The sequence below is a fragment of the Sapajus apella genome, unplaced genomic scaffold (genome assembly GCF_009761245.1).
Source record: "Sapajus apella isolate SASKATOON/1434 unplaced genomic scaffold, GSC_monkey_1.0 scaffold25, whole genome shotgun sequence".
NCBI classification, from domain to species: Eukaryota; Metazoa; Chordata; class Mammalia; order Primates; family Cebidae; genus Sapajus; species Sapajus apella.
The window spans coordinates 20,276,987-20,298,333 of NW_022436965.1; the positions used below are offsets into that span (position 1 = coordinate 20,276,987).

At 35.3% G+C, this 21,347-nt stretch overlaps 1 protein-coding gene across 2 annotated transcripts; it reads right to left on the reverse strand.

Moving 5' to 3' along the window:
• Positions 1-1,909: 1,909 nt before the first annotated feature.
• BLZF1 (basic leucine zipper nuclear factor 1) lies at positions 1,910-21,203 on the reverse strand. Of its 2 annotated transcripts, XM_032291448.1 has the most exons (7): positions 21,069-21,203; positions 19,844-19,921; positions 13,556-13,995; positions 12,004-12,203; positions 9,920-10,048; positions 8,279-8,498; positions 1,910-3,248 (listed from the first exon to the last, which is right to left on the reverse strand). In XM_032291448.1, the coding sequence occupies exons 2-7, from the start codon at positions 19,872-19,874 to the stop codon at positions 3,063-3,065; spliced, it is 1,206 nt and encodes a 401-aa protein (XP_032147339.1). In that variant the 5' UTR covers positions 19,875-19,921; positions 21,069-21,203; the 3' UTR covers positions 1,910-3,062. The 2 variants fall into 2 exon arrangements, with proteins under 2 accessions (XP_032147339.1, XP_032147340.1); XM_032291449.1 differs by lacking the exons at positions 1,910-3,248; positions 8,279-8,498; positions 9,920-10,048; positions 12,004-12,203 and having other exon boundaries at positions 13,168-13,995; positions 19,844-19,923; positions 21,091-21,175.
• Positions 21,204-21,347: the final 144 nt, after the last annotated feature.

Consider the following 21,347-nt stretch of genomic DNA (forward strand, 5'->3'; position numbering starts at 1 on the left):
GAACTAACTTTTGACTTCTTCGATATCTCTCGTTTTTCTGTTCTCTATTTTGTTTGTCTGCACTCTAATCTTAATTTCCTTCCTTCTGCTCACATTGGGTTGTTTGTTCTTTTTCTGTTTCCTTAAGGTGTTATGTTAGATTGCTCATTTGAGATCTTTTATTTTTTAAATTTAGCTCTCTTATCTTTATTATTGTTATTGACACTCTTAAACCAACAGTTGCAGAAGTGTGTCTCTAGTTTGTGGTTATAATAGTATATATACATTTAAAAATTTTTTTTTAGTTTTTTTTAATTGTGGCAACATACATGTAAAATTTACCATTTTGATTGTTTTTTAAATGTGCAATGCAGTAGCATTATGTAGACTGACACTACATGGTTGTACATGGTTGTACAACCATGATCACTGTTTATCTCCAGAACTGTTTTGTCATCCCAATCTGTAATTCTATACCAACCAAATAAAAACTCCCATTCTATACTCTCTCCAGTCCCTGATAACCACTATTCTGCTTTCTGATTCTACAAATTTGACTCTTCTAGGAATTCATATAAATGGAATCATTTGATGTTTGACTTTTTGTGTCTGACTTATTTTACTTAGTGTAATATTCTAAAGGTTCATCTACATTGTAGCATCAAATTTCATTCCTTTTTAAGACCGAATAGTATTTATTTACATGTATATACCACATTTCATTTATCTATTCATCCATCAATGGACACTGGGTTATAACCACTTCTTGGCTATTGTGAATAATGCAGTTGTGAACACTGTTGTACAAATCTCTATTCCAGTTTCTGCTTTCAGTTCTTTTGGGAATCTACCTAGAAACAGAAATGTTAGGCCATATGGTAACTGTACGGGGGGGGTGTCTGAAGGAACTCCCTAAACCTCTGTGATTTAGCAGGAGATAAAGGTAATCGTCCCAGCACCTGGTCTCATTTAGATTAAGGAAATTAAATTAATTTTTTGAGGATCTGCCACACTGTTTTCAACATTTTACATTCCCACAAACAATGCATAAGGGTTCCAATTTTGCCACATCTTTGCCAACATTCGTAATTTTCTTTTTTGATAATTGCCATCCTAATGGATGTGAAGTGGTATTAATTTGCATTTTCTTAATGAGTAGTTATGTTGAGCATTTTTTGATGTGCTTATTGGCCATCTGTATATCCTTTTTGGAGAACTGCCTATTCAGGTCCTTTGCTAAATTTTTTTGTTTTTGTTTTTGAGATGATGGAGTTTCACTCTTGTGGTCCAGGCTGGAGTACAGTGGTGTGATCTTGGCTCATTGCAGCCTCTGCTTCCCAGGTTCAAGCCTGCCTCAGTCTCCTGAGAAGCTGGGATTACAGGCACCCACCACCATGCATGGCTAATTTTTTGTATTCTTAGTAGAGACAGGGTTTTGCTATATTGGCTAGGCTGGTCTTGAACTCCTGGCCTCCGGTGATCTGCCTGCCTCAGTCTCCCAAAGTGCTGGGATTACAGGCATGAGCCACCACGCCCAGCCCCTTTGCTAATTTTTATTGGTTTTTTTGATTGTTGAGTTGTAGGAGTGCTTTATATATTCTGAACACTAAACCCTTATCAGATATATGATTTGCAGATATTTTCTCCCATTCTCTGTGTTGCCTTTTCACTGCATCTTTTGATGCACAGAAGTTTGAAATTTTGATGTTCAGTTTGTCTATGTTTTCATTTGTTGCCTGTGCTTCTGGTGTCATATCCAAGAAATCATTGCCAAATATAATGTTGTGAAGCTTTCCCCTCATGTTTTCTTCTGAGAGTTTTATAGTAAGTAATCCTAAATGAAAAGGCTGAAGAATCAATTCCAAGTAGTTAAGCTAGACAAAGACCAGAACCAAAGTACATAATTCTGGGGGAGAAAAGGAATATTCACTATAAAGAAAGTAGAGAAATTTATTGCCACTTGAAAACTAAATATAACTCAGATAAATCAGCCAAAGAAATCATTGACATTACAATTAGTATTATTTGACCAGATTTGTCTTTTGAAGATTTCTCTGTTGACAGGCACTTCTGCAACAAATCTGTATAATTTGATATAAGTATTCATTATTCTTAAAGGCTAAGCAATGGGCATTTATGATGGCTCATCATAAATATACAATATTATATATTACATACTGTATATTAATTGCATTTTTTCTTTGAGCTTATACAATGTTTTAAAAAAAGTCTACCTTTTATAAATATCAATTGGATATTCTTGTGTGTTGCATTTGCTAAATAAGAGTCAATAGTTAAGAATCTGTTTCTTTTATATATGTCAGATTGTCTCCATTCAGAATACAGAATCCCCTGCATAAAACTAACATGTTTTGCTGAAGTACTTGTTAATTTGGTTCTAAAATATTTTTTATATTCCTAATATATAGCATTTATTTTTAAAAGATTAATCCCTACACCCATTTCTGCAAAGCTCATTTGTAGCTCAAAAAATTACCATAAAGGGAAAGAAAACCCTCCAGCTCCCTACTACAAATACTTTAGAATTGGAGTGAGAAAACTTTTTCTGTAAAGGATCAAATAGTAAATAGTTTCTGCAGGCCATACAAGCCCTGCTGCATCTATTTAACTCTGCAGTTGTAGTGCAAAACCAGTGTAGACAATAGTAAATGAATGGGCATGGCCATATTTGACTCATGGTTGTAGTTTGCCTACCCTTGCTTTAGAGCACCTCAATTAACACTGTTCATATAAAATATCCAGTAAGATAAACAATAATTTAGTGCTTAAAAGAGAGTAACAGAATCTTTTTCTTTTATAGTCTTTTAGGAAAACTATCATATATTGCTTGGAAGGTATTCTCTATTTTAAATATATCTATATAGTTTCATTCTTTTCTTACCCTGAGATATTTATTAAGAAAGGCTAATCTGGACTCTAGTACATAAAACATCTTTGGGTATATACATTATGTAAATAGGAAGTGATATTACTTCTAGCATTGTAAGAACCCCAGCTCCCAAATAATAATGACTCTTGGGTAATAAGCAAGTGCCTGTAGCATGCCTCCAACATATTGACTGTTAAAGAGCAATAAGTTCTCCCTGGCAGTGATTACAGCAATTGAAAGTTATATTTTCATATCTGGTATAGGGATGAAATCGTCCAATATTTTTCTTTGTAGCAAGTAAGGTGGTTGGTGAAGACTCAAAAAATGGATTATCAAGTGAGTTCTCTGTACAGGTAACTGGATCTAAAATTCGTAGAACCTAAGGAAAATAAGATATAATGTCAGGTGTATGCAGTATAGATGGCAAAAGCCTGTGATTTAACTGATGCATGCCTACCTATAAAGTTTCACTTCAGTAATATGTAACTATCATAAAAAAATCTGAATGATGAATATGATTGAAAAGAACATATCTCCTTCCTTAAGCTCTAAATTTAACAATGATATTTAATTATTATCTAGGTTACCTATTTTTTTAAATGATGAAATTAATGTTTTATAGATATTGGTAGGAATGCATGAAAACAGAAGAAAATGAGGTTATATCATTGAGATGTCAGTTTTTTATATGTCAATTATATCATTAAGTGATGTCAATTTTTTTTTCCTTAACCAAAATAGACTTACTACTTCCCCTCTTAATCTTTCATTCAGCTGCTCAGAATCAGGATTTTGTTTTTATTTTTCTATATAAATGATATTTCAAAGTCCTTGATCAGTTTTTATTTGTAGTATCAATGGCTTTTCATTTATCTTTTCTAATTTATATGCAATATTTTATGATTACAGCCATGTTTTTGTTTCTTGGGTCCCACAAGACAATGCTCTAATTCTTCATCTGCTCTGATTTTTCCTAATCTGTCTCCTTTACTGAGACCCAAAATAGGAACTCTTGAGCTGAAAAACATTCTCCAGTTAAGGGCAGGGATAACATGTCTGGCCCACAGCTCTTCATTCTCATGTCCATATTTTCCCAATCATCAACACATGATGTGTTTGGGTTATGGTACAAAGGTAGCAAGCACTGCCATTGGAAAGAATTGTGAAATGAATTGGGAAAAGTGCTTTCTCTCTTTCTTACATACGACTTGTTCAAAGCAGACTTCTGGAATGGCTAGTGATGCCTGTTTCCCTAGCATTCATGTTGTCTTGCAGATTTTTTTCTTTTCCTTCTAAGTTACCACCAAACCCAAAGAGCCATCGCTACTCTAAGAATGTCCTAGCATCATTTAAGAGCCATTACCTACTTTAGCACATCTATTTTTCAACTAGACTGCTTTTCCAATTTTTGAGATCCTTCTATTTTTATGGAAGTTGGTTTGGTGTTAGGGATAAGCAAAGATGAAGGCTTACCTTAACGTTGCTTATAAATTTAGAAGAGAAAATAAGTTCCCAATTACTATAAAGATGTTATTACATTATGACTCTTTAGAGACATAAACAAATTGCTAAGGGAATTCAGGAGCAGGAAACTGACACACTAGTATGAACAGAAAGTCTTCTGTATTTTAGCCTGAAAGTGATGGGGAAGGATTTTAAGCAAGGTGCCTTTCAGAGAGATCATTCTATACACAGTGTGGGGGATGGGGGAAGCAGTAGGTATAAGCAGACATAAGAACAGAAAAAGAGAGGTTATTGTAATAATCTAGCTAAGAAATGATGGCACCTTGAAGCAATGGGACTGAAAATTTTAAGAGACACTAAGGAAGAAGGGCTGTCAGTTTTGTTAAATAGGAGAATGTGGTGGATAAAGGACTGGGAGAAGAAGGGGATCTAAATCACGCCCTTAGGATACCTAACATTTTATAGTGAAATAAAATGGTTGGATAAAAGAGAAAAGCCAGTCAGGTGTAAGGTTATATAAACTTAGGAAAGAGTATTTCTCTTTTTTTTTTTTTTTTTTTTGGTGAGGAGGTCTCACCCTGTTGCCGAAGCTGGAGTGCAGTGGTGTGATCATAGCTCACTGTAACCTCCACTTCCTGGGTTCAAGAAATTCTCCTGCCTCAGCCTCACAAGAAGTTAGGACCACAGGCACACGCAACCATGCCTGACTAATTTTTGTATTTTAAGTAGAGATGGGGTTTCACTATGTTGGCCAGGCTGGCCTTGAACTCCTGATCTTGAGATCCACCCACCTTGGCCTCCCAAAGTGCTGGGATTACAGGCATGAGCCACTGTGCCTGGCTGAAAGAAGTAGTTCAAGAAAGAGAGAGCGGTCAACTACACCAAATGCTACTGGCAGCAACTAAGCAGGCAGTGACACAATTTCACAACAAATAGAAGAGAAGAGGAGAAAAAAGTTTTGAATAGAAGTGCTTAATTTTAGGTACTGACTCATTCAGTAAATAGCTGAGCACTTACTATATGCAAAGGATTATGCCAGACCTTGAGGAAACATAAAAATACAAAGTCCCCAGCCCTCAAGGAGTTTACAGTTTGGGAGGGGGATGGAGAATCAAACTATTCCAATTGAATATGGTAAAGAGCAATTATAGATATAAGTGCAAAGTACAATGGAAGGCTGGAGAAGGTCAGCAAGATTCAGAGAAGGCAGGTTCTTAAAGGTGGTATAGAGGTTGGGCAACAAAAGAGGTGCAGGGAGGGCAGTCTAGACTAGAAAACGTGTGTACACAGGCATGAGATACAGTGGCCCGTGTGCATCATGAAAAGTGGTTAAACCCTGCTGGAATGTGAAGTGCAGTGGATAGTGACACTTGGGAAATGATCCTTGAGAAGAGGAAATGGAAAAAAAATTATGATGAATTCTGATTCAATAAAGAGGGAGACTGGGAGCTATTTGATGACTGAACTGGCTTTCTGAAATAACTCTCTGGCAGCAGAGGGTGGGCAGGAGCAGGTACAAAGCAAGGCAGGGATATCAGTGAGGGGGCTATTGAAATGGGCTAGGTGGAAAGTTAGGTGTTTGAACTTGGGAGGGGATAAATTAGAAAAAACCTGGTAAGATTTGTAAAATCAACAGGACCAGAAGAATGAAGGAAATGGTAAAAAATGATAGCTACCACTTACTGAGAAATTATAATATATTGGAAACTGCTGCAGGCTTTATATGTGTTTTTTATGGAATCCCGAAAACAGCACTATAGAGTAAGTATAATTCATTAAGAGAGGGAGTACAGGAAAAGCAGGAGATTTTTAGGGGAGAGGGGCTGTACAAATGCAAAAGCAAGGTTCCATTTTTAGCACTCTGTGGAACAAACAGATGGAAGTGCCTGGCTGGACATAAATCTCTCAGACTCAGAAGAAAGTCTCAGATGGAAGTCACAAGCATAAAGCTATGGTAACAGAATAACACCTAGAGAATACAGAAAGTATGTTATGTAAAGAAAGCTCAAGAGGAGTCACAGGAAGAGGATGCCCCACCCCCTCAAAAACTTAGAAACAAAGGTCACAAAATAGCGAATCGCTGCCAGAGTATAGTGTTTAGGAAACCAAGGGAGTTTGAAAAGGGGAACATAGATTCCTATGAAACATAAACATCTAAAGGAGGAAAAAAGTCTATGAAGAAGAGCTCAGAGAGGTAGCATCAGGACCGAGAAAAAGTGATGTCACAAAGGTCAAGGGAATTTCAAGGAAGGAATGCTGAGACAATATGATATGATAGTAAATGTTCTTGATCTTTTTAAGAGTACTTACTGAGAACAGTGGGGCAGGAAGTCTACAGATGTAAGTGATGGTAGGAATTGAGGAATGGATGGTGTAAGTACAAAAATGTATGGACAACTTGTCCAAGATTCTTGGATGTGAAAGGAAAGTGATAAAGCCATATCCAGAGATCTTATAATAGAGGGAAGATTTTTCTTTTTTAGATGAATTACACCTGGATATGTTCTTAAGCCAAACGGAAAGAGCTAACAGAGAGAAGGAATAACTGTTGGGTGGGGATTGGGTGGGGGAAGCCAGAGCCTAGAGGGGAGGAGGCTTAGGAGAAGAGGAACACCTTTTCCTCTGAGAGATAACTGCCACACAGGTAGGCTTCTAGATATCAAGTAGGACCTTCAGGCAGTTTGCTGCCTCTGTCCTCTTTTTCTTCTGTGGGTTAGGAAGGAAAGTCATCTGCTGAACGTGAGGCAGTATTTGATGGGCACTGAAACAAAAAGGCAAACAACTGAACTGACACAGGACTGGGGTTTTCAGCCTACTTGGAGAGGAAGATAAGACAGTAAGGCACTTACAAATAGAGTCTAAGCAAGCTTTGGCAGGAAGAGAAACTAGAAGAGTGAGCTGATGAGATAAACAAATATGGGGATCAAGGGAATAAAAACAATTATGTGATCAAAGATGTGTTCACATCCAGGGAGCCAGAATGAAGAATCAGAGTTGGAAAGTAGAAAAGTTGAGATCATAGACTGCAGAGAGAGAGAAGCTGTATTGAAGATTTTAATAGTGCAAGAGTTATGGTGACTGACAGGGACCCAGATGGAGACATGAGAGTTGTAACCTGGGTGAACTTGGTTGTTGTCACAGAAATGTGAGATGAGTGTGTTTGACAAGCCAGCTGCATGGACCCTGAATTCATCCAGGACTATACTATCTGTTCTGTAGTATTTGATACATTTCCATCTATATGTGGGAATTAAGTAATTTCTTAGATCAGAAGTAATCTAATCTACTAATCTATTAATTTAATCTACTACATTTAAAATTCTACTACACAGCGGTTTTTATATCAAAATGAACTCAAGAAAAGGACTATCAATGACTCAATAGCTAAAACATAGGACCGCTTTCCAATTACTTTTTTGTCCTTAAAAATAACACAGTAGGCCGGGCGCGGTGGCTCAAGCCTGTAATCCCAGCACTTTGGGAGGCCGAGGCGGGTGGATCACGAGGTCAAGAGATCGAGACTATCCTGGTCAACATGGTGAAACCCCGTCTCTACTAAAAATACAAAAAATTAGCTGGGCATGGTGGTGCGTGCCTGTAATCCCAGCTACTCAGGAGGCTGAGGCAGGAGAATTGCCTGAACCCAGGAGGCGGAGGTTGCGGTGAGCCGAGATCGCGCCATTGCACTCCAGCCTGGGTAACATGAGTGAAACTCCTTCTCAAAAAAATAATAAAAATAAAAAAAATAACACAGTAATGTTAGAAAATAATAAAGCTCAGAAGAGGAAATAATTTTTTCCAAGATAACATACTCAATGGCATGAGTGGTTTGATCCCACATTTCCTAATTCCTAATGCCAAACACTTTCCATGATAATATAGTCACCTTTGTGTAAGAAGACAGTCTTAGAAGTTCCACAGATCACAAAAGAGAAAATATTTTACCGTTTCAGCCATTTTCTCAGCTGGGGTGCTGCAGAATTCAACTGTTGATGGAATCTTTTTTTGATTGTTAATGCCAACATTTCCCAGAAGATGAGAATTTACTGCTTTTGCCAACTTGTGATTTGTTAATGCTAGCTCTGTTGTGCTGTGGGGTTGTACACTAGGGGAGTAAGTTTGCTCTCTTCCCCATTGCAAGGAGACTAAGAGCTCCTCCAATAATCTGCATAGAACACACATGAACACTGAACATTAGTAAGAGAGCAAAATGCAAACATCAGTAATAGTACATAAGTACGAAAAATATTTCTGAAATTATATAACATCTTTCTCTGATACCTTTCTCTCTCAGAGTTCCATAAATTAGGATGTCTGGTCAAGTACGTTAGATTATAGAAAGCATACATTAAACTACTAGGTTGTTGTCTGAAAATCATTTAACAAATAGTACTTTTTGTAGTTTTCACCTTTTAGTATAGGAACTACTTATATGATTTGTGTAACTCTGGGGATATTCGTATGGTTTTTCTTTTTTGGTGAGTTACATTAATTGATTTTTGAATGCTAAACCAATCTACAATTCCTGGGATTCACTTTACTTGGTCATAATGCACAAACCTTTTTCTATATTTTTGGGTTTGATTCACCAAAATTCTGTTAAGGATTTTTGCATTTATGTTCATTAGAGATAACAGTTTGTGGTTTTCAGCTAACGCTTCAGGTTCTGGTATCAAGACAATCCTGGCCTCATAAAATGAGTTGGAAATTGTTTCCTTCTCTTCTATTTTCTAGAAGAATTTTTGTAAATTTGGTTTTATGTCTTCCTTAGATGTTTACTAGCATTCATCAGTGAATCCATCTAGACCTGGAACTTCCTTTAGTGGAAAATATTTAATTTTTAACTATAAATTATATTGCTTTAATAGGTTAAAGCTATTCAGGTTATCTCTTTGTTCTTGAGTAACCTTTGGTAGTTTGTCTTTCATGGAGTTTGTCCATTTCATGTAAATTATTGAATTTATTGACATGGATTTGTTCATAACATTTCTGTATTATATTTTTTATGTGTATAGAGTCTATAGTGTACTCCCATTCATTCCTGATACTGATAATCTACATCTTCTCTTTTTTCCTGATTAAACTGGCTAGTGGTTTCTTGTGTTTTCATTCTTCTAATTTCCCCTATAATTTGCTCTTTGACACTGATTCTAACTGTAATAAATCAACTATATAAAAATGCAAAAAGCTTTTAAGGAAGACCATCACTTTTGATAGTTCTGGAGGATATGGACATGAAAACAAGCTTGAATACTGCAGGAAGTCTTCAAAAAGATCTCCTTCCATAGGGGAGACAAGTACACTGCTTGGCTTCTACCAAAAACTATACGACTACAACTATAAGAAGTGCTTTTAAATCCAGAGAATCCTTCTACTAGAGATGTAACTAATTATTTCCCCCATTAAGAATGTGAAAAGCATGCCTTCTATTTTTTTAGTCCTCCTCCTTCCCAGAGCATCTATTTAAAATGCTACTAAAAGTATATGCCGAGTAAGTTATCAAAAGTAGACAAAGCAAAACAAAACTACAATAACATAAATTGCAGGAGAAAGCAGAAGAGTTCAGAATGTAAACAAGTGCCATACTTATGGGTAGCTATCATTTCTTGACGAAACTGTTCCCGTTCACTTAGGAGATCTTGTATAGCCCCATGTGCATCACGGTTTTGACGCTGTAAAACTGCTCTTGAGTTGGTTAACTCATCTGCCATTACCCTGAAAAAGATGAAAATCTTACATATAAATTTGCTGACAATAATACAGTGTAAAGAACTGAATATATTACTTTGTGACTGTCACTTTCAAAAGCTAACGAAGATTTAACATAGTATATAGCCTGGAATACATAGTTTAGTTACTTCATAGTTTTTAAATTTTGACTGAAGAACATTAAAAATGTTTATGAGCTTAGAGTTCATTAAAGGGATTCAGTTAAAATATTCATTTATATAAAGAAAATGCAAAAGTCATTTAACTTTCCTATATAATGACTTTTGGAGTGCATCTCAATCTTACTCTAGATTGAACAAAATTTGAAAGAAAATTATTAAACATTTTTAAATACAGAAAAACCTAAAGAGGGAAAGAAAACTGAATTATTCTCTTACCATTCAGTTGCCTCCTTGCCCTCAGAAAAATGTTAATATAGACTTATATAAAGTCTTTCCTTATGCCCAGGATCCTTATCCTTCTTTTATATGCAATCAACAAAGTGTTTTTTACACTTCTCAAAAAAAAAATTCATGTATATTTTAACATATACATATGTGATACAACATATACAAAAAGATACTGAATACAAACTTCTAAATCTTACTTTTTCATTTAATAACGTATTTTAGAGATTTTTCCATATTAGCACACATAAAGAGCTATCCCATTCCCTTTTTTCAAAAATTAGCATCATGTTTTCTACTGATTGGATATATAAAATTTTATTTAACCAGTTTTCTGTTGATGGAACTGAAGCAATATATTCAAATAAGGTTAATCAGCTAAAAAACTTAACATTAAAATTTAAGTCTGAGACTGCAGTTACTACCAAGTTCCTTAAAATGAAAACAATTTTGACATTGGAAGATTACATCAATTAAAGTATCAATAAAGTCCTATTTAATTTTTATTTCAAAATTTAATGGAATGTTACTATTGGTGTTGATCAGGATGTTAAACAGTTGTATACTGCAGTAATTTGTATAATATATAAATGATTTGCTTCTTAAAATGTTCAATAAGAATTAACTAAATTAAGTTTCATTCTAAGTGAATAGTTCCATTTTTCCAAATAGCATACTGAACCAGCACAATTAAAAGATAAATAAAAGACTGTTAAGAGAGTAAACAACTACTAGAAAGTATCACAGATATTAAGACATGAAAAAACATTTTCCTAAAAATGTATTCATCATGATCAATGGTTCTTCAAATATAGCCTGGAAACCTTTGGCTGTTGTGTGAGAAATCTCTAGATGATTCAGTTTAAATCAACAGTTATTAAACATACTCTCTGTAAAGTAGTTTGCTAAGTACCAGAAATACACAACAGCCAGATCTTGTTCTCCAGTAACTAGTAAGTTGAGGTGGGGAGGGGATAAAGAGACAAAGAATCATACTATATAACAGAGTTTCCCAACCACCAGTGTGTCGAGAGGCCTGGATGAGGACTCCAGAGTTTTTGCCGCCATTGGAGAGTAGCCTCATCCAATATGTCATAAAAATGTTATAATTTTCTATTTATGCACACAGAGAAAAAGGTTGGGATGCTTTATTATATAGTGAAAAGAACTATCAGAAGAGAGCCTTCAGAATGAATAATATTATCTTGGGGAGTCCACATATTTAAATGCGGAAAAATAATTTAGTTTGGCTTTTTGTGATTTTAATGTTTACTAGATGTCTGAGTTTACAGTTTTGTTTCAGTCTTAAACACAGTATTTTTACTAAACGGTAACCTAGAACTCAGTAATAAGGGATGATCCTTCTATCACTTCTTCATTTAGGGAGACTGTGTGACCATCCAGGGGAGAGAGTTTAAGTTCACATCTTAAATGAAGTACTTTCATGATCTTAATCAGAAATTTTCACATTACAGTCTACTTTCTTGTGTTACAGATCAAAAGCCTGATGGAGAAAACACTAGGAAATGAAATACTATTTGCTGTAGAAAATACCTGCTTGCAAGGAATTTACTTCGCCATACATCACACTGTATTGACATACGTTCTAACTGTTCAGAAAGCTGAGCTGTGTTTCCACCTAGGGCTTCATTTTCTAGAATAAGCTGATTTTTCTCACGGGCTAGACGTTCAAAGTGATACTGAAGATCATCCCCAACAGAAGCCACTAGTAACTTTTTTAACTCACGATTTACCTAGAAGAGAACATAATCAATGCAACAAGCTCAAAGTAATATCACCAACTTTAATGTAACAAAATTAACCAAAATAGACTGCGTTTCTGTGTAATTTGGACTTCCGTGACTTAAAGCTTCTATCAAAAAGTAAAATTACATATTTAAGTTCTATCCAATATACAAACCATATCTCTCTACCTCTCTATACATCTGTATCTACAGTCCATGTGGTAATAAACTGAGCCTCTTGTAATAAGAGTAAAAATAATTACGAAAATAACGAATTGCTTCCAGTCAACACTTAAAGGAAAAAAAATTAAAACAAAACCAATACATTTTGGTAAAAAATATGACAGAGGATGTTTTATGTTTTTATTCAACTTTATAGGTTAGTCTATTGCATCTTAAGAATTTGCTTTTAAAAAATTAAGCAAAGGAAGTAATCCAGTATGTTTCTAAGTATGTTTTATATTCTTTACATTGTTATTGAAAAGACCAAAAAACTAAAACAGATATCCAGTAACAGATACTGGTACATGGTATAGCTACTGAAGAACACTGTTGCTATTAATGACATTGTAATTACTATATTCAGTGACATGGCAGAACATTAATACCTGAAAAAAGTGGGTTATAATACAAAGTGAACTAAATGTATATGGTTATGCAGGTATAGCTGGATGGAATGATTCAGGTGGCACTATTTTCATTGTGTTTTTCTGTATTATCTACAATTTTTACACATAAATTTGTACTACATTTTGTAATGATAAATTAGTTATTTAAAAATTTATTTGGATAAGAACCACTAACTGTGTGGTGTCACTTATGAAGACTTGTCTCTAGCCAAAAGATGTATGGTCTCTTAGAGAAATAAGGGAAGTGGCAAGGCAATTTTTACTAAGATGCAAAGATTAAAGCAACACACTTAATTGCTACAGATTTTTTTTCATTTACAGTGAAGACATGGTAACTTAAACCACCATTCTCTTTATTCCAAGTATCCTGCATACACAGGAAAAAATACTTGGAATTTATGGATCCTTAAAACAAAGACTGCTAACTGGTCAATTACTGTGCCTCACTTGGTCAGTCTTTGGTCTGGCAGTTTATAATTGTAACCTATTTTTACAACGGATTGGTGGTTTTGTGCAAAGCACCTCACACCTCCATCTTCAATGAGGTTTTAGAGTATAAGTTCCCAACATAAAGTCTCTAGAGGCTCTGGGAGAGAATGAGAAATTTAAGAGGAAGCATTTTAGAGAAATGACAAGCTATGATGAAATAAAGAAATGTAGTTTTCTAACGTGTAGGTTTAAAAGGTCCAGATGTAAAGAGTAGTACTCCTTGTATCAGTTAAGACTTCTTACCTCTGTCTGTACACGGAGCTGGTTTGAAAGACCTTCTTTGTCCTGTAGTAACCTTCTTTCAGAATTCTTGAGCTTTTCCAATACATTCTTTACCTCTGAGAGTTCCTTATTAGGTTCTATAACTCCCTCTGACTGACCACGGAATTCTCCTTTATGATGTCCCAGAGACTTAACCTTTATATTTTTGTTGGGGATATCATGAGTTATAGCAGCTTTGGGAACTAATATTCTTACAGCTTCAACTTCCACTGCTTTTTCAGAGAGCATTTTCCCTAGCTGAAGAACTCCTGGGCTTTCTGATGGAACTGCTTTCTTCCATGGACTCTGAAGACTATGATGCTTTCTAGATTGGACTCCAGAGGTAACTTCAACAGACTTAGGTGGCTCCTCAGTTTCCATTCCATCTCCTGCTCCTCGGATTGGGGATGAAGTAAGGGTGACTAACAAAAAGGAAACAAAACAGAAACTACTTACCAAGAAAAAATGCCAAGAAAATGCTAAGACATGCTATACCCTATATTCAAAATTACTGGCACTAAAAAGAATGCAAAAAAATCAGAGAAAAAGTAATTTTCAAAACAATCATGTGTTAACAAAGGATGAATAAAGTCTTACATGTTTAAACTTTCCTTCAGTAGACAAAAGATTTGGAATCAGAGTATTTGGTTCTGACTTTTACTTCCTAGTATAACCCTGGGTAAATAATTTAATCTTCCATGATTCTTTACTTCCTAATTTGCAAACTGGAGATTATAACAACTTTGCTATATAATTTTGGTAAGAAAAATTGTAATAAGATCAAATGCTTGGCATACTGTAGACACTCAGTAATGTTATTTAAAAATAAATGTCAGCTATATATATGCATATTTGAAACCATCTACATCATAAGAGAGTCATCTGTTTTTGTGAACTCTTGGCAAAGAATGCTTTGCATAGGAGTAAGAGGAAGTAACACATATGTTACACTGAAACATTTATTAAGAAAAGATTCAATCCTATTCTTAGGCCTAACAATTTATGTCCTGCTTACACAAGTGAAACTACACTGGATTGGCAGATTAAACATCCTTACACCTCACTTTCACCATATCATTCCCAAATTATTTTATTGTTCTCTCATTCCCTCTAGAGGCTTACAACTTATTGTGAGTGTACTGTATTCTCAGTAAAGTGCCATATATATCGACACAGGGAGAGGAGCATCACACACTGGGGTCTGTCGGGGGAAACAGGGAAGGGACAGCGGGGGGTGGGGAGTTGGGGAGAGATAGCATGGGGAGAAATGCCAGATATAGGTGATGGGGAGGAAGGCAGTAAATCATACTGCCATGTGTGTACCTATGCAACAATCTTGCATGTTCTTCACATGTACCCCCAAACCTAAAATGCAATAAAACAACAACAACAACAACAAACAAAGCATGGTAGCACTCACAAGGATAATTTCCACTGAGTCATTTAAAAAATAAAGGACTGTTCCTGTATGCTTTTTTTTGAGACAGGTCTCAGAATCACCAAGGCTGGAGTGCAGTGGCACAATCACAGCTCATTGCAGCCTGGACCTCGTGGGCTCAGGTGATCTTCCCACCTCAGACTCCCAAGTAGCTGAGACTATAGGCATGTGTTACCATGACCAAGTAATTTTTTTGTATTTTTTTTTTTTTGTAGAGACAGGGTTTCATTATGTTGTCCAAAATGGTCTTGAGCTCCTGGGCTCGAGCAATTCTCTGTCTCAGCCTCCAAAAGTGCTTCGATTACAGGTGTGAGCCATCACCCCCATCTACCCATATTCTTAAAATCTAATTTTAAGTTTTTCTAAACTTAACTGTCTAATTTTGCCAGCAAGACATTCTGGCATTTAAGAAGTAATGTAGAATCATGTATTAACTATAAATTAATAAAAGTAATCAACAATAAAAATATACACTAGAGCCATTGTTCAGGCCCACTGAGGCTGAGGAAATAAAAAACAGGTGTGTTACTTCCATTATGCTCAAATAAGATTTCTAGGCAAGCTGTAACATTTTTGAGTTGGAATTTTAAGTAACGGAGATTCAAGAACAAATTACAAAATGATTAATGTTAAATTTAAAAGGCAAAGAAACATTACCCCAAAACCTAAAATGCAATAAAATATATATATATATATATATATATATGAATTAAAATTTAAAAAAAAGGTATTTAACAGAAATCTCTTTTTGAACAAAATACCTTTGTGGAAAATCAAGTTCAACCAACTTGTTTCAACCCCAGTTTACTCTTTATTTAAACTGTTCTACTTACTCGAGCATTTATGAATATCAAAGTTGTATTATATATTACATGAGAGCTCCCTCTCAGTAATAACTATGATTCTAGCTAATGTGCATAGGTAAGCAGGCACTAAGAGCCAGGGCTTTACATTTTCTCTCCTGGTAACTTTCATAATTCAATTTTTCCTTATGACACACATAGAAACCTTTATTACATATGCACTAGGCACTATCCAGGACATTCTTATGAATAATTACCTTATCTCAAGTGGGAAGACCTATGGTACTAACTCCATAATTACAAGTAATGCTTAAGTAAAGAAAAACATCAATCCTTATTCTTCCCCACTCTTTGAAGGGAACCAACAAAACAATCCTTATATTATTCATCACCATCACTTCCACCTGTGATCAATTCTCAATGAATTAAAACATATCTAAGGTTTGCTTATTCTTATTGCCTCTCAGGATTGGTGAAATGTAGGGAAAGAACAAATAAGGTCACTATTTTAACATGCTAGAATGGGAGCTGGCAAACTTTTTCTGTAAAGACCAGACAGTAAATATTTTAGGCTTTATGGACCAAAAGCTGATACCATATAACTATTTATATAATAAGAGAAAAAAAACTTTATTGATGAAATTCAAACTACAATAAAAATAATTGAATACAGTTTTTTGATAACATAGGTCTAATAAAGGGAAGAACAGATTTTTTTTTTTTATTCAGGATAATGTTTGGCTTAAGTAGTGTTAATGCCCACTATTATCAAATTGTTTGCAAACATTATCAGGAGACTGAGGGCCACAATTTGCCAACCCTTGCTATAGAATATTGGGGCAAAAAAATATTTTACAGTCTGTCATTGAACAAATATCTCTCTTTTATTCATAAGATCATCAATCTATGATGAGAGTTATTCTAAGTCAGCAGAATGGAGTACTGAAGAAAACTCTAAGTCACCAGAGTTTGAGTTAAAATAACTTAAGTCCCCACTGGCATGCATTGTGTGACCTCGGACAAAGCACTTAACCTCATCCTCCTCCCATCCCTTAGTGCTCTCAGAGTAATGCAAATATGGTAGTACATATTTTGAAAAATAATTTATTTCTCTTGTAGACTACACTGCTGGGAGCTCTTCAGGGTATGGATTGCCTCCTAATCTTTGTATCATGAGCTAATAAAACGGTCCTTGTCACAGAGAAAATGAACAAACGCTTACTAAATTTCATTAATCTGTTAATACACTACCTCGAGTGTTTTATTTTAACATCCCAAAACTAACCCACTTAGGAACTGCTTTATTTTTTTTTCCTCTACCCTAAATCATTAATTCCTAACTTGGTTATAGTCTGACAGATTTTCCAGAACATACACAAATTCAGCTATGAAACAGGAAAACAAATTAGGCATTGTCATGTGGTAATTTTAAATCAAGAGTCTTTTAAATGTCACCCATATCACCTAATAAAGTTTAGTTAGTTACTATTAAATTAGTGAAATAAGTTACATACAATGGACTTAGGAGTTACATCAAGATTTCCTGAAGTGGAATCTAAACATTCCTCTTGCCACAGGCTCTATGGATAGAGTTTCCTGGTCAAATAAGTGTGGGCAATGTTGCATACTGTATCTTTATGGAATTTCAGTGTACATTAGTATTAAAGTTATACTATAAGACTCTGAAAGGTCCTGTAGTATAACCTCTCTTTAATACAGCATTTCTCAAATTTATCTGCTCATGGAATACCTTTTTTACCTAATAACCTATTATTCTACAGAACTAATGTGATACTATTTTATGGAATCAGAAATATTTAAATGTCTTAAAGAGACCTTTCTATTTGGTCTACTCGTACTAAACTATTTGATTTTATTTTTAATTTTAATATCACATCCAAGAAAAGCTTTGGATTTTAATTTAACTTTCTAGTTGCTACCATTTACTGTATGTTTCTCTTTCAGAAACAGCCCTAGCAGTCATGATACATCCCTCTTATGATGACTGCTCAAATATCTTCTGAGAGGAAGTTCTGTTGCTATACCAAACAACTGTACTTCTCTCCTGAGGCAGTTATAGAAGTAAAGACAACTGACAAATGTCAACCAAGTACACCTTTCCACAGGCCAGGCAATACAAGTAACTTTTGTTCGCTAACAACAGATAACATATTAAATAGAAATATGGCTAATAGAATTATTTTCCTTACTGGATAATTAAGATCAAATAAAATAATGTTTGTGTAAGTGCCTTATAACTCTAATCCTAATTAAAAACAAGTAATAATAAATATTAAAAAGTAATTTAATTTTGAAGAGGACTTGCCAGTACTTTTAATGACTAATCATAATATCGTATTTAGTTTTTGCTTTTTGACAAGCCCCATGTTGGTTGCTTTCACATTAGTTATTTAATTGCTCTTATTTCCTATTACTTTCATTACAGTCTCCAACTTGCTTATCTAATAGTTTAAAAGCCTTCTGATGACTTATGAAATGCTGTTAACAGCACATCTGAATTAAATTCAATTAAATATTTATTGGTATGATCTTTCTTCATTCTTTCCTAAACTTATTCAACCTGCTTTTAGAGAAGGCTTGCTGCTGAAGTGAGCTTGCTGCAAAATTGGCATCTCGAAAACAGTTTTCCATCTTTCACTGATGGTTCTAGCATGTAGAACTCACCCCATCCAAAGAATAAGCTGGGCCAGGAGTTCACTTTGGGACATGTTAAAATTGTCGCCTATAGCTATGTGAAGATGGTCAGTAGGCAGTAGTTTATAAGGGTATGAATCATAAGGAAAGAGTTCAGGGCTATAGATTTGGAAGTCATTCCTATAGATAATTACTGAAGCCATGAGAGTAGAACAGAGAGAATGCTGAAAAGCACTAATACTTAAAAGATAAGAAGGAGAGGAGGCTGAAAAAGAAACAGAAGATATAGCTACGGCAGAGCTGTCCAAAAGAATTTTCTTCAATGATGGAAACAGCCACTAGCCGTATCTGCCTATTGAGCACTTGAGGTTTGGCAAGTGTTATTGAGAAACTGAATATTTAGTTTTTTAAAAATATGAATTTAAATTCAAATAGCCACATGTAATTACTGCATTGGACAGTGAAAGGCTACAGAGTAGGCTGAAAATAAAAGTGATGTCATGGTAGTCATCAAAAGAAAGTATCTCAAAAGGCAGGGAATGGTCAACACTATCAAATATTAGAGAGGATAAGCCAGGTAGGACTAAAAAGTGACTACTGTATTTAGCAATTTATGCATTGAATTGTGTCCCCCAAATCTTTATATGTTGTAGTGCTAACCCCCACTACCTCAGAATGAGACTTCATTTGGGAACAGGATCGCTGCAGATGTACTTAGTTAAGATGAAATCATACCGGAGTAGGCTGGGTTCCTTTTTCAGTATAACTGCTGCCTTTATAACAACAGTAAATTCTGACACAGAAACATGTACACAGAGAGAACACCATGTGAACATGAGGGCAGAGATAAGGGTGTTTACAAGACAAGGAGCACCAAAAACTGCCAGCAAACCACTGGAAGCTAGGAGAGATCCCTGGAATGGATCTTTCCCTAATGCCTTCTGAAGGAGCATAGCCTTAACATTTTGATCTTGGACTTCTAGCTTCCAGAATTATGAGACAATACATTTTTGTTGTTCAAGCCACACAGTTTGTAGTACTTTGTTACAGCAACCCTAGCAAACTAACACAACATGAAAGAAATATTTGATACATGCTACTTGCTTTGTCTATCTACCGAAATCTTTAAAAATATATATTCTTATTTAAATATTAATCTTCTAGTGTATAGGGAATAAAGTTGTTAAAAACTGTATATTAACATTAAATGTTTAAGAGTAGTCATCTAATAAATTCTAACTAATGATGTTAAATTTCACTTACATATCTAAAGTACAAGGCTTCCTTGAGATCTACTTATTTGGCTCAAACATTCCTTTCACATCATCATAAATTTCATGTTTTAAAAACAATTATCATAAAAAAGCCACTTACCTTTGGTTTCTAAACTTTTAAGAGTAGTCATTTTTTCCCCTTAACCACTGAAAATGCACTCCAAGACTTCTGAACAACCTAGAAATATATGCATATGAAATAATTTAAACAATATCATATAAACACATTCATTGAGTACCTCTAATTTAAAAGTTATGATATTTTAATTGCTTCTGTATTTAGTACACATGCATTTAAAAAGGAAATATCCCTTACATCCCATTTTCACAGAAGACATTGTTATGTCTACCACAAGTCTCAAAAAAAAAAATTAGGGGTGGTTTACTTCCAAATACTCCATTTCACCATCCTCACCAATACACTCTTAATTGTCAGAGGTGTGTCCTGAATTTTAGTGAGCAATGGCAATGAAGTTACTGTGGTGGCTTTGTGTAATTCGTATCCATATGACAAGGGGAATTTTAAAGTAATTATTTTCTTAGGAGACATATTGACGCAATTTGTACACACACACACACACACACACACACACACCCCAAAAGGAGCTTCTGTTTAGATGTTTAACAAGCGACAAAAATATTACTCAAGATAGCATAATTTATACTTTTTTGGTAATAAAAAGTTAAAATAGTGTAGCTTCTAAAGTAAAAAGAGAAACATACATTGAGCACATTTCAGAAATGTATGCATTGCCTTAAAGTACAGACTCAGATTTACCAGAGAACATATGAGAAAGGTGATGCTACTGCAATGATATAATTATGACAAGCTGTACATTAGATGAAAACTGGTTTCACCACAAAAAAAGATCGCCAGTACTAGAAACAAGTCAGCTCAGTTAGTGAATCCGACGACTAATTTCCTTAACAGTCACAAACTTTTCTACACTTAAAGTTTGTAGCTCCGAGAACAACTGCTCCGAAAAGAGGTCTCCAAGTAACCCTTCGTAAGGGTAACGATCCCTGAAACTGCCCTTGATAGTTGCTCTGTGAAACGTACAGGCACAGTGAGTGCCTGCCGGCAAATGCCAAATGAAGGGGAGGGGATGAAGAAGTAAGTAGGGGGAGTGGGCAGGTATGAAAGCGATAGGCCGGGAAGCGACGAGCCCGTCAACTTTTGCTGTCCCAGGAAGTCGAAACCAGAGTTCCATCCCTGTCTGAAAAAGCTTTCCCGGAACAACAATCTTTCCCTAAATCCACAGCTACTGGCCACCAAGCTCCAACCCAGACTTCCGACCCTTTCCAACATCCTCTCTTAGTTATACCTGCTTGTCCTCGGGTTTAGCTCTAAGATTCTTATTATCCCTATTTCAGGTGGCTTCACTTGACAGGCTCTTCGGATCGATATCACCAGGTTAACTTCTCACAGATCTCTCCCATTCAGAAGCCGGCCCGCCCAGTCCCTCCACATATCCAGCGGCTCTCTCACTTCTAACCACTTCCGATTACTCAGGGTTTCGCTTCCGGAATACGTTTCCAAAAGAGAAGGGTAAACACATTCTGCAGTGAGTTTAAACTCAAGTAACACAGAACACACAGTGTAA